The 13,281-nt window shown below is 34.7% G+C and overlaps 3 protein-coding genes across 3 annotated transcripts; 1 reads left to right on the top strand and 2 right to left on the bottom strand.

The window, feature by feature from the left end:
* The first annotated feature begins 994 nt into the window (after positions 1–994).
* Positions 995–2,885, top strand: LOC107015763 (syntaxin-121-like). The gene is made up of 2 exons (XM_015216167.2): positions 995–1,588; positions 2,246–2,885. The coding sequence occupies exons 1-2, from the start codon at positions 1,045–1,047 to the stop codon at positions 2,602–2,604; spliced, it is 903 nt and encodes a 300-aa protein (XP_015071653.1). The 5' UTR covers positions 995–1,044; the 3' UTR covers positions 2,605–2,885.
* Positions 2,886–3,497: 612 nt separating this feature from the next.
* Positions 3,498–6,410, bottom strand: LOC107008099 (33 kDa ribonucleoprotein, chloroplastic-like). The gene is made up of 4 exons (XM_015207008.2): positions 5,897–6,410; positions 4,570–4,671; positions 3,932–4,240; positions 3,498–3,848 (listed from the first exon to the last, which is right to left on the bottom strand). Exons 1-4 carry the CDS (start codon positions 6,356–6,358, stop codon positions 3,726–3,728), a joined length of 996 nt encoding a protein of 331 aa, XP_015062494.1. The 5' UTR covers positions 6,359–6,410; the 3' UTR covers positions 3,498–3,725.
* Positions 6,411–6,994: 584 nt separating this feature from the next.
* On the bottom strand, positions 6,995–12,521 carry LOC107012921 (nuclear transcription factor Y subunit A-10). Its single transcript, XM_015212905.2, has 6 exons — positions 12,321–12,521; positions 10,798–11,053; positions 9,740–9,858; positions 9,588–9,656; positions 7,965–8,102; positions 6,995–7,822 (listed from the first exon to the last, which is right to left on the bottom strand). Exons 2-6 carry the CDS (start codon positions 10,994–10,996, stop codon positions 7,412–7,414), a joined length of 936 nt encoding a protein of 311 aa, XP_015068391.1. The 5' UTR covers positions 10,997–11,053; positions 12,321–12,521; the 3' UTR covers positions 6,995–7,411.
* Positions 12,522–13,281: the final 760 nt, after the last annotated feature.

The raw sequence follows: 13,281 nt of genomic DNA, 5'->3' as shown, positions 1-13,281 counted from the left end.
GGAAATTTCTTACCTTAGTTTTATTTTCTTAATCCTTAAATTTTGGGGAAAAATAAAATAAAATAGTAGAAATATTTTAGTCAAACGCGTTTTCCTACTCGTTTAAACATTTCCTCAAATAATTAGAAAAATATCTCACTCAAATATTTTTTACGTATCAATTTATGTGATAATATTTCTTTTATTAATCAGTTTTAAAAAATGAAACATCTTTTTAACTTTTTGCGTATTTTCACACAAATATTATAGTACATCATAAATTTTAAAAAATAATCAATTAACATAAGATATTAAATTTCGTATCCCAGTTACGTTATATCATATAAATTTGAAAAATTAAAAAAAAAGGAAATATATTATATATAAAACTCCCCCACCCCCACCCCACCCTTTAGACCCACTCAATCTTAACTATTTTTATTCTTTTTGATATTTTTCCCACTTTCTTCCCTATTTCATCTCCACCACCTTTTCGTACACAACACCCCTTCTACATTTAATTACATATATTGCATATAAATTTAAGAATTTTTTTAAAAAAAAATATATATGTATATATGGTTCGTTTGGTAATTGATTTGAAGATAAGTTATGCAGATGTTAAATTTTACATAAATACTATCATGTTTGATAGCTGATTAAAAGGGTAAGTTATTATTCACATAATATAATATTAGAACTTGGTCTATAAAGAATTTTTTATATATTAGTTTATTTAAAAATAGAAGATGAAATATTCTCTCTATATTTTATTACTATAATATATTTATTTTTCTATTTGATTAAAAAAAAATAATATTATTTTTATATTCAAAAAAAGAACATTTGACTTTTCTTTAATTCCATATTTTGTGCTAAGTCTTGTTTATAGTAGTTGATCTAGACGACCAATTTGACTAGTCTTTATTTTTTCTTCTTTTTTTCTAGTAGTCCTTCCCAATATATTCATTCATCCTACCATTTCCATTTCCCCTCAAACTTCCATCTTTCTTATTGTTCATAGTTTTATCGAATATTCGAAATTTTCGTTAAAGAAAGAAGAAGATGAATGATCTTTTTTCAGGATCGTTCTCTCGTTATAGAGAGAACGATCATGATCAAGATTCTCATGGAATCGAAATGGGAGACACTGGTGGTGTCAACTTAGACAAGTTTTTCGAAGACGTAGAAGCTATTAAAGACGAGCTGAAAAACCTCGAAAAAATCTATGCTCAGCTTCAAAGCTCAAATGAAAAGAGTAAGACCCTTCACAATGCGAAAGCTGTGAAGGATCTTAGGTCTAAAATGGATGATGATGTTTCCTTGGCCTTGAAAAAGGCCAAGTTTATTAAAGTTCGTTTGGAAGCGTTGGATAGATCCAACGCTTCCAATAGGAGCCTCCCCGGGTGTGGCCCGGGGAGCTCCTCTGATAGGACGAGGACGTCTGTTGTTAATGGATTGAGGAAGAAACTTCAAGAATCTATGAATCAGTTTAATGAGCTGAGACAAAAGATGGCGTCGGAATATAGAGAAACTGTTCAAAGAAGGTATTATACTGTTACTGGAGAAAATCCTGATGAAGCAGTTCTTGATACACTCATATCTACAGGTAAATTTCACTTCCTTGTCTCATTATATATTCGAATTCACATGGAAAATTAGATAGTCTAAACCTCGAAAACTAGACCGAGGGAGTACAAATTTAAAGGGCACGATTGTGGTAGGGTGGTAAGTACTCCTCCATCTCAGACAAGAAATTTGGTTAAGAGTATTCGAGATTTAAGTTTTGATCTATAGTTTTTATATGCACAGTCTAATTCTCTGACAAGATGATCCTCTATCGTATGTAGTTCCATCCTTAACCAGAGGTCTTGAGATCAAACCTAGGGGAATAGAGTCGTCTTTAGTATGGAGTGGTTTGCTTCTAAATGGGACTTTTTGATGTAAATTCAGATTAATCAAGCTCCAACACGAATATCTTACATCGTGTATGTAGTTCTATCCTTAACCAGAGGTTTGAAATCAAACCTTGGGAAATAGAGTCGTCTTTAGTATGGAGTGGTTTACCTCTAAATGGGACTTTTTGATGTAAATTTGGATTAATCAAGCTCCAAAACAAATATCTGAGTAAAACTCATCCAAATTTCCAAATGACATATCAAACAATACTTATTTGAATTTCATGTGTCTTAGACTGAATAGGTTGATGGATCGTTCATCGTTACGAGTCATAACAGAACAAACTACTTTTTTTTGTCTCCCACAGGTCAAAGTGAGACATTCTTACAAAAGGCAATACAAGAACAAGGAAGAGGACAAGTGATGGACACAATAATGGAGATTCAAGAAAGGCATGAAGCTGTGAAGGAAATAGAGAGGAATTTGAAAGAACTTCATCAAGTTTTCTTGGACATGGCTGTTTTAGTGGAATCTCAAGGTGAACAACTTGATGATATTGAGAGTCAAGTGAATAGGGCTAATTCATTTGTTAGAGGGGGTGCTCAACAATTACAAGTAGCAAGAAAACACCAAAAGAATACAAGAAAATGGACTTGTTTTGCTATTATTCTTTTGCTTATCATCATCTTGATAGTGGTTCTTTCTATTCAGCCATGGAAGAAATGAGATATGGTCAAAGGTGTTTGGTTTAGTTGTTAATGGACCTCCCCCCTTTTTTTTTTTTTGAATATTCTATATTTTATAGTATACTATTCTATATTGTGTATTTTGGGATATTATTTTGATGTGGGGAGAAGTAAGTTGGATGGGGGTCCATGTGTTATTCTACATTGGATTATTATTATTTTTGTAATTATTGATGTATTTAGAGTATATTCTTTTTGTGTTTGTGACATAGTTATTTGTTTGGTATTCTCATTTAACATTAAGTTGTTTTTTTTCTTGTTTATGTTGAGCTTTTTTTTCTATATTGGTGTTTCTTGATATTTTGGTATAATGGTCTAAAGTTTAGTTCTTTCTTGGCTTCTTCACTCCCATTGTTTCCATTTTCCATTTTCGAATGCTTTTACTTGATCCGGTGTTGATCGAAAACAACCTCTTTTCCCTCCCAAAGTAGGGGTTATGTTACTCGGACTCTTCAAAAATGTCAGGGTGCGTGTCGGATTCTCCAATAGTATTCCGACAAGGTGAGACATCAAAAGTGAAGAGTCCATGTAGCTTAGGATAGGGGTAAGGTCTGTATACACACTAGCCTCCCTAGACCCCACTTTGTACGATTACACCGGATATGTTAATAGGTTTAAAGTTTAGTTCTCACAAATCAAACTTTTGACTATTTGTCTAAACTTTTGTTCTAGTAGTTCAAACTTCTGACCTCTACTTTGAAGTTTAGTTCTAATAGTTCATAATTTTTGACCACTAAGCTAAAGTTTAATTATATTAATTCAAACTTCACCAATAATCTGAAGTTACAACTACTAAAATTTTAATTTAATGAGAAGATCAAGAAATAATATTTTATAAATACAAAATGAGCATATGATAAAGGGAGGAACAGGTAGTAGAATATATGAGCATTTTATAAAGAGTTATCTCTATTGATTCTAGTGATGAGTTATATTACAACCATAATATTTGTTAACTATGCAGTTAAGATAATGTACAGGCAATGTAGTAGCACAGCTTACCTGTATCAAAGTTACATAAGCTGGAAAAAGCATGTCTCGGCCGAATATAAAACTCTACATATCTCCAAATTGCCGATGCTGCTATGAATCTCGATGATCTTATGAGCCGATACTAGAGAGTATTTCACTGTTCTCGGACTCACTTGTTTTGACTACTGGTGGAGAAGATACTGGATCTCTCTGCCCAGCTATATTTAGTCGTAATGGCCGTCCTTCAAGATCCTAATTGCATTTTACAAGAAACTGTGAGAAACAAGGAAGATGTCAAATTGTACTTGAGATACTTTATCATTACTTATCCTTACCACTTCATTCATGGTATCGAGTGCATTGTTCATTGCTTCAGCTGAAGAAAATGTAATGAAACCAAAACCTCGAGATCTTCCCGAGGCCCTGTCATAGATGACTTTTGCACTTAAGAATCCTGGCTGGTCAGCAAAAGCATCTTTCAGACCTTGAGAAGTGAGGTTCCAGCTAAGATTCGCAACGTATAGTTTGTGAGGGCTGTCTACAAAACCTTGATAGGTGCTTCTTATCTTTGCACTCATTACTTGCCTTTCACCTCCTCTTGGAACCTCGGGGAAGTTTACCTTGACCGTACGACCTCCAACTTGCTGTCAAACATTATTAAGATGAGCAATGAATGACCTTAGAGACCAAACTAAATGCTAATTGAGACAGAGGACGTCAGTCCAAGATAGGTAACTAAAATGAAATCTTAATAATATTGCTGTTTCTTATAAAGACAAGGACATCAGTTCAAGATAGGTAACTAACACCAAATCTGAATCATATTGTTGATGAATGACTATCAATATCAATTAGCATTCGATATTTTGCATTTTCTGGTATTGGAGGTGAATTAAGTGTTTTAATAAACTGATGCAAAGCATACAAGAAAAGAGATCTTGCTAGTAAATGATAAGAAAACTGCTAAACTTACAGATCCATCAAACAACCGAACTGCCTCCTTTGCATCTTCAACACTTCCCATTGTAACAAATGCAAATCCACGACTTCTATCTGTAACTCTATCATAAACGATCTACGAAATTCATTGAAGAAAAACAACATGAGTCGTCCTGTATCTTATATTCCAAAAGAAAAAAATACAGGAATTCTAATCAAAAGTTGAACTTATGTACAAACATGCAAGCAACTTAGAAATCATGAGCCATTCAACTGCAGCTACACAAAATTAAATCAACCAACTTTAACCACAAAACAACAAATATGAGAAAATATATGTAACTATTAAGTTTGCGGGTACAACTATGTGTATCCCGTGACTCTGTCTTTAACTTGCTTTCCATTGTTTGAGGGCTAACGCAGCCAGTGGCTGAGCCAGAATTTATGCAAGGGGATTAAAAAAAAACACCAAAAGATCACACGTCGGATTTGAACCTATTCCCCAAGGCAATTTGAACATCCTTTATGATTCCTAGAACCTTCCATTATGAAATGCACTCAACAACTTATACACAACAAAAAAAAACTCAGTCTTTGCACATTTGTGCAGTATAATTTTTCAATATAGGAATGTTGAGTTGCATAAATAGAATTAGTTCAAATTTTGTAATTGGACTTTTCTCCCATAACATGTTGATGTCCTTTTTTTTTGGATAATGTAAAGTTGTATCATAAGATTTTGCTGCATAAAGATTCAAGAATTCGAAAGGGAAAAAGCAACAACAACACATACCTAGTGTAATCCCACAAGTGTCCCAAATTCCGGGTAGAATGTATGCAAACCTTACTCCTAACTCCTGAGAGGTAAATTTTGTCCGAAAGACCCTTGGCTCGAGTCACACATATCAACAAAAACAACAACATACTCGGTGTACTCCTACAAGTCGAGCCTAGGAAGTGTAGAATGAACGCAAACCTTACTCCTAACTCTTGAGAGATAAAAGTGTTGTCCAAAAGATACTTTGCTGGAGTAACACATGTCAATAACAACAACACACTACCCCTTGTAATCCCACAAGTAGCATCTAGCAGTGTGTGCAAATCTTACCCCAACCTCATAGAGATAGAGAGCTTGTTTCCGATAGACCCTCAGCTTACATAAAACCCGCCAAACAATTTCAAATAAGGGGATACAGATATGGAATCAATAACAACAAACTAATGCGATATGGAGAGTGTTATACAACAAACAACATATCAATGCATTTACAAAAACACAACCATTACATAACATTCGAAAAATCGACAGTAACAACAACAAAATAATGCGATAATCGAAGCAAAGCAACAAAAAAACAGACCTCAACATTAGCAACTTTACCAGCTTCAGCAAAAATTTCAGACAATTGAGAAGGTGTCATTGAAAATGGCAAATTACCCACATACAATCTACCATCTTCAATCGATTTAGGCTCATCAACAACCCCATCTCCTTCTTTCTCCAAACTCTCACCTCCCTCATTCTCTTCATCTTCTTCAATTTCCTCTTCAGCTGACAATTCAGATTCCTCATCAAATCCAACAACCCCAGCTCCATCAGACACAGCAGAAGTAGAAAAATGAGTTGAAATTCGATTGAAAGAAGCTAAAAGAGAAGAAATGGGGAAATGGGGTTTCGATTTTATGGGGTTTATGGAGTTATTAATCTTGAAATTGAAATGGGTATTGTTAATACTGGTAGAAATGTGCTCTACTACTGAGAATTTAGGCTTTTGAGTGAAGAAATGAAGTGATGAAGAAGAAGAAGAAGAAAAAGCTGACATTTTTTCTTCCAAATTTTTTCTACCAATGAAGAAATTTCAGTGAGAGAAGATAAAAGATGAGGTTTTGATAAGACAGTTATGGGGTCCATCTCCGATTTCGATATCCGTATTGGAGTCCGAGTCTCGACTAATCTCATGTCAGTAAGTTCATATGTTCGAACTTAAATGGACGAAAGAAATCATATTTATATCATAATAACTCTTATCGGTGACCAATATGGGTTGTGGTGTACTGGTGGGAGTGTTTCGCCCTTAACCAAAAATTTCGAATTCGAGCTCTGGGTATGGAGAAAATCTTGAATCGGTGAACTGTCTTCGATCATTTTTACTTGTTCATTTTAAATTTTACACATTAATTAACCATAAAAGGTGTTGAAGGTAAAATACGAAAACGTTAATTGTCTTTTCGTTGATATGTTGAAAGTGAATGAGAAAGTACTTAATAACGATCAAGTGATTAATGTAGAGCATGATAGACATTATTTGGTTTTATCGATTTGGTTTTAAAAATTTTTTACCCTAGGATGTTATATTGTACGATAATACATTCCGATCCAAATCCGAATTCGTATCAGAAAGTGGGCGGGAGAAAAAACAAAAAATAGTAATGTTTCTTCAAAATGAACAATGAGAAGGTATACCAGTCTGAAAACACACCAATTTGCACATTATTTGGATCAAGTTCAATCATACATCATTGTAGTTTTCACAAACCAACATCACAAAACAGTAATCCAAACACACTGCAACATCAGAGACCCCCGATCGGACAGGGTCATCATCGTCATCATCTCATCGAAAACAAGCTTATTTATCCAACAAAGTGCTGAAAATAAAGTAGCATTAAGGCTTTAGTGCCTCTTACCATCCACGTTGCTTGATAGCAACAGAACGATATAGGCACCGCGTTAATGCTAAGCCAAGGATGAACTGCCCATGATAGCCAAGGATGATCCGGCAATTGCAGCAACCAAATGTGTATGCATTAGGTTGTAGCACGGATGAGGTGAGGCTCAACTCGTGACACCTGACCTCTTTCTCAAGCCAAGGCTATCATACTTTGAGGTTGCAACAGCTATCTGCTGTGCAAACCCACTTACCAGACATGAAAATACCGTGTCCAGTATTCATCATGTCCGGTATTGCCTGGACCGGAGGCCTCAGGTTTTGGAACAGAATAGGATCAAGATTGCCACTAGAGTACATGTTAGCGACCCCTGATGAATCGAAGAACCTACTGCCAGATGTTTCTTTTGGTGAGCTCAAATTGCTGCTATCAGACTGCAGCACTTCAGAATTCTGGGATCCAGTGGGGTAAAAGTTTTGAACATCGCCTGTCTTGAACATATTGGTGGTTTTTCCAGCCTTCATAGTTCCATTCATATTCCTTGTGTTCAAGAAACGACCACCACAGCCCCTAGGTCGGCGCAAAGCATGGAGATGGCGAGAGAGGTGCAAGTACGGCTGCAAGCATTAAGCAGTGCAAAACTCAGCAACAACAGAATGAACAAAGAACATGCTTTTGAAGAAAAGCATGATGATCAAATAAAATATCATGCTGATATGTAGATAGCCACTGTACATGATCATAGAAATAGAACTTTACCTTGCGTGGTTTAAGAGCTTTTTTCTCCATTTCCTTGGCCCTGGTCTTTCGACGCCTTAGTATCCCATGATACTGCTTGGCATTTACGAATATCGGACCTTCATCAGAAGCCAAATTCAATGGTAGCATAATGCGGCCCTGCAAAAATTGTGAAGTGAAATTATATGAATATTAGAGCCTCGAAATCATTCAACTTGAAGATGTAGAGTATGGGAGAGTAAAGAATAGATTACACTACAAAATCCAATTATATTACCAAGTTTACATGATATGTGGCATTCTATCAGAAGACATGTGTTCCCTGTTACTGCATATATTCCAGTGTTCTGCATTAATCTGAAATATTTCCGGTACCACCTTTCATTTGTTATTCCATAGTTCAGCGATAATTAGAGGATCTAACACATAGTTCCGAAGTATTAGTAACATCCTTTTGGTTTAACAATTTGGGAACAAATTTTCTTAACAAATTCAATTCAATGGGCGATAAATGTGATTCCAATGATCTATCTTAACATCATTCTTTTAATAGTTTTGACGCCAGTACTTTCTTTTAATAGTTTTGACGCCAGTACTTGGTCAAACACTGTTCTACCCCAACTAAACTAGGTACCAAGCAGACTACTCTTTACTTCAATACGAACGATAAGTTTGTTTCCTTAGTTTTTATCGTTATTCTAATGACTGAGAAATCCATCTGGGGCCAACCCTTAGGATCAAGGCAATTACAGCCTTTCAACCTCCGAAATTGGATAGAAAGCATCAGTTAAGTGCAGCTACTCCTTCCCTGTTTTCATCTATTTAGTTGCTTATAAAGAGATCTACTCTACCAAAAAACTACTATGACGAAAGATTGGAGCCGTGTTTCCTCAAGGCTCTCAGGTTATATAATGTTCACAGAGGTGGCTTCTTCTAAACATGATGCACGTAATAACATCTCTGCTTGTGAGGAAAAACTTATATATACCAATTATATTAGACGTTAAACTAGTTCCTTCAGTAAACAGTAGTGCACATCTTATAATGCCATCTGCGAACATCATAGCTCAACCAGCAGCATTAATAATCGTACTATAGACCCTCAGTAAAGAGAGTAAGTACGAGATCAAAGGACATTATGTTGATTTGAGTAATCGTACTACAATCGGATGCTGTCTTTACCAATCAATTGATCCAACTAACTTGCAAAATCAACAGGCATAAATCAAGGTTTCTTCGACTTCCTCTCATCTTTTTCAAATAAAAAAATTCCAATCTTCTTTTAGATGAAGGAGAAAGAATGGTTTTTGGAAACTTTTCCGAACCCACCACATTAAAAATCCAACTCAGCTCACATATGATGTGCTAAAACAAAATTTACGCAATATTATCAATGATGGAAACACGACATAAGCTGTCATAAAGTTAATATTGGTTGTCATTGCATGTTTGAAAAGATCTCGAAAAATATATAAAGCTAAAGTTTGTTACTTTAGTAAGTTATGCAACAAAACAGCAGAATGTCTACAGTAATGCTGTTACTTCGTTTTTCGGAATATGTTACTAATTCCAGAGAAAGCATAAATTACCAAACCCACATAACTCCGGTGATTGGAAAGTGATGCTATCAGAAAGAAGTAGTACCGAAAGTTGAGGAGCATAAGCCGAAAATAACCCAATGCATTGCTCTCCATAAGGATGATTTGCATAAATCTGCACCATTTAAAATCACACCACATAAACAGAATGAACAAGCACATATGTTGAGATTTATTAGAAATGGAACTTTCGATTACCAGGGACTGACCAAAACCTAGCTCAAAGTGACCTCGGTAGTCCATATTAGCTGCACGAACAGAGGAAGCAGCCTGAATGTTCGAAAGTTTTTGCCCACTTGCCGAAGATTTGCAATCACCTGAAGGAGTTAGAGGCATGATTATGCCACATTTTTGAAGAACCTTGTTGGAAGTTTGGAGCAATAGATTTGTCCAACTTCCAAACTAGATATTCTTTTTGGTCGTAGACTCATAAGCTAAGTTGCATAGACTCTTCACTTTCGATGTTGCACCCATGTCAAATTCTCCAAAAAGTACTCTACTTTTGGAGAAACCGACACGCACCAGCTGACGTTTTTGAAGAGTCCAAGCAACATACCTAGTAAGTACTTTATAAGACTCCTAATATTTCTCTTTTTGAGGTGATCAAAAGAAATACATCAAATCTAGCTAGACTATAGAAAGAGTTTACTTAACCTACCAATGTTTTTTACTTAATGTTATTTTCATAATATTTGGAAAAGCACTACCAGTTTCCGTTCTTTCTTGTGAAATCTGAATTCCATTGAATTCTGAGAAGCACCAAATATGGTTTTCATGCAATGTAGTTAAGATTTTTGTTACAAGAACTTCACCAACAACAAGTAAATGAAAAGAAGATTTTTTTTTCGATAACAATTCTGATCCAACATAGGTCCAAGAACTATGGTGTTTTTCATGAAAGGAGCAAGCATATTGGCACTAAATATCATTTATTAGACAAAGCATATTTAAGAAAGGATCAGATATCAAAACTTGAGAGGCCACCAAGCCATTGAAATTGATGATCTTAGAAATTACTAATGTCTTTTGGCGTGACTTATCAAGTTTAAGAGGGGCATTGAATTTGTAAACTATATTCATCCCAAATGCATATATTTTAAGGATAGTTACCAACAAGACCACCTCCCTGGCCTATCCCATCGAAAAGCAAGACAACACTCACCACCTACTAACCTTCTACCATTATCCGCGACGTCCCCATCCTCCTATCTAAGGCCATGTCCTATGAATTGCCAAAAGAATGAATAAGAAAGTACCAGAGGAAATAGTGAACTCTGTTGCATTCCCCTTGGGCTGCTGCTCCACAGATGCAGATTTCAATTGTCCAAAAGGCTCAGCATAAGCCACAGATTGAGACATAAAACCATTACTCCACCAAGGAGCAGTGCACAATGTTCCAACAGATTGATTCTGGACAACCCCTTCATTTCCTTTGGAAAATATAGTAGTATGCATGGTTATAAACGAGCAACTCACACCTTTTTTTCTTGAAAATCTAAAGGAATTTTGTTCCTGCAGCTCAATCAATTGAAGCAAACAATATTTCATAAGTTCCCATTGAAAACAATGCCTCAAGATTATAATATAAGAGAAGTTCTAAAACTTAATCCAAAATTTTCAAGAATCATATCTAGTAATAACCAAAAACGAAGAACTTCAAAAAAAATTGCAATAGTAAAATAAAAATATTTTCTTGATAACTATGATGTCCAGGCCAACTTGCGAACATCTCAACTTATTCCAATCGGATGTTCGTTACCTCCCATCAAGCACAACTATTAGGTAGTAACAAAGGCTGAACTAGACTTTTGAGTTTATCGATTCTAGATTCTTGAAAAGAAAGTTATTAGTTTTTTGATAAACTATTTATACGATCCACCAAGGTTCGAACAAATAAAAGAAATCACCTAGTGTTTTTGCCTATGCTACAATTTGAACTTGAAATCTCATTACTCTCAACTGCTTCATTAACTACTAAGCTACACCCTCGGATGCTAGGAGAAACAAACAAAGATCTTGAAAACAAAATCTATCTTTTTCTTCATTATTTTAAGGAAAGAAAAGCTAAAAAAAGGGAAAATATCCAGAAACTACATAAAAACTATCAATCATTGAACAAATATTCTGACAAAAATAAGCTAAACTACAAGATAACCAGACAAAAATCACGAAAGTGGCAGTTGGCAAAGAACATAACAATACACAAACACCATAAAAAGTAAAAACAAAATATAAAACCAGCCTTGAGTTCTATAATACCAAGAATAGTACTAAGAAGAAAATAAGAAGAGAAAGAACTATTTTTTACAACAGTCATAACAGAAAAAAAAAGTGAATATTCAGTATTCTTGACAAAAACAAAGTTGTTGGTGGGCAGGTGACAGATATTCCGTAAAATTAACAAGCTATTCCACACACCATCCTAATTACGAAATATAACACCTTGCTAATTCTACGGAATACCTAATCAACCTAATATTTGTATTTGCTAAAATTTTAAATTCGAAAACTCAACAACTTTATCGACTACTAAATTACACCCTTTTAACTGACTAAGAAGCATAACAAAATCTTGATAACAAGTTTCAATCTTTTCTTCATTATACTAAAAGAAAAGCTCTAAAAAGGGAAAATTTCAAGAGAACACCAGACTCTGAGTAAAACATCAAATAAAAAATAAACAAAACACTATTTGAACAAGAAAGATTAAATCTTTACAACACCCATGATAGAAAAAAAGAGAAAAAATAAGTGAATATAAGCAAGTAGAGTGTTGTACCTAGTTAAGTAATAGTTGTACAAAGATGAAAATTTTAAGCTTTGTGTGATTGTACAGTCAATTAGAGAAACCCCATTTAGTAGCAGCCATGTCAGTACAATTTCAAGCAGAGAGAGAGAAGAAAGAGAGAGAGAGAAGGCAACAGAATGATTTACAAGTGGAAAAAAAATTGGAATTACATGGCAATGACCAATGAAATATAGCCTTCATGGAAAGACTTTGTTTTATGTGCTTTATTAGTTTTCTTTTTCCTTCTTTAATAACACTCCCCGCTCGACGGGCGGTCACGAATCATAACGCACTCTTAACACAATAAATTTACTTTAAAGTTGACCTGTTTGTTTATATGATCGTCGGACTGTATACAGGATAATATAAGGGTAATCTGACTAAAAAGTCATATAAAACTTGATTGAAAAACAAGTGTTTATTGAAGAAGTCCTCGTAAGGACTCTCGAGAGATTTAGCATAGACAAGGGATGAGAGAGTTCGTACGAGGACTCGTTTTCATTTAAATAAATTTATTTTCTTTGTTATGAGGGATGCGGGTACCTGTTGTTCTTGTTGTTCAGAGTTGTAAACTGAGTAATTTAAGGTATGGCGGGAGATTTGTATACCTTCATACTTAACTAAGTTCTCGAGTTAGAATTCTAAAAATAAAATCGTTAAACAATGTGTTTTACCATTAAATATTAGTCTCGGCATGAAAAAAATCATATATCAACATAAGTTGGTCTGATGATCAATAATACGCAATTGAAAAATTGAATTAGTCGAGACGAAAAGCGAATATAAAAAAATTTACGGTAGGAAACAAAAAAAAATTGTCCTTACACTACCCCTATCCACCTTAAAAATACTTGATATGTTTGTTTAGTTAAATGCCGAGAAATAATCGAACAAATGTCAGTGAAGGTGTGATAACATTCAAATATACTTCTTGAAAAGAAATATAAACGAT

Source organism: Solanum pennellii, chromosome 1 (genome assembly GCF_001406875.1).
Source record: "Solanum pennellii chromosome 1, SPENNV200".
Taxonomy (NCBI): Eukaryota; Viridiplantae; Streptophyta; class Magnoliopsida; order Solanales; family Solanaceae; genus Solanum; species Solanum pennellii.
The sequence above is the reverse complement of the archived record's forward strand: the minus strand, read 5'-3'. Positions and strand labels throughout refer to the sequence as shown.

Coding starts and splice junctions, on each gene's coding strand:
- LOC107008099 (XM_015207008.2), bottom strand. CDS start 6,358: ATGTCAGCTTTTTCTTCTTCTTCTTCTTCATCACTTCATTTCTTCACT. Junction 4,672..5,896: donor GTAAAGTTGCTAATGTTGAG/GTCTGTTTTTTT, acceptor TGAATTTCGTAG/ATCGTTTATGATAGAGTTAC. Junction 4,241..4,569: donor TTCGGTTGTTTGATGGATCT/GTAAGTTTAGCA, acceptor AATGTTTGACAG/CAAGTTGGAGGTCGTACGGT.
- LOC107015763 (XM_015216167.2), top strand. CDS start 1,045: ATGAATGATCTTTTTTCAGGATCGTTCTCTCGTTATAGAGAGAACGAT. Junction 1,589..2,245: donor TGATACACTCATATCTACAG/GTAAATTTCACT, acceptor TGTCTCCCACAG/GTCAAAGTGAGACATTCTTA.
- LOC107012921 (XM_015212905.2), bottom strand. CDS start 10,996: ATGCATACTACTATATTTTCCAAAGGAAATGAAGGGGTTGTCCAGAAT. Junction 9,657..9,739: donor TAGGTTTTGGTCAGTCCCTG/GTAATCGAAAGT, acceptor TAAATGGTGCAG/ATTTATGCAAATCATCCTTA. Junction 8,103..9,587: donor CTTATGCTCCTCAACTTTCG/GTACTACTTCTT, acceptor CAATTTTTGCAG/GGCCGCATTATGCTACCATT.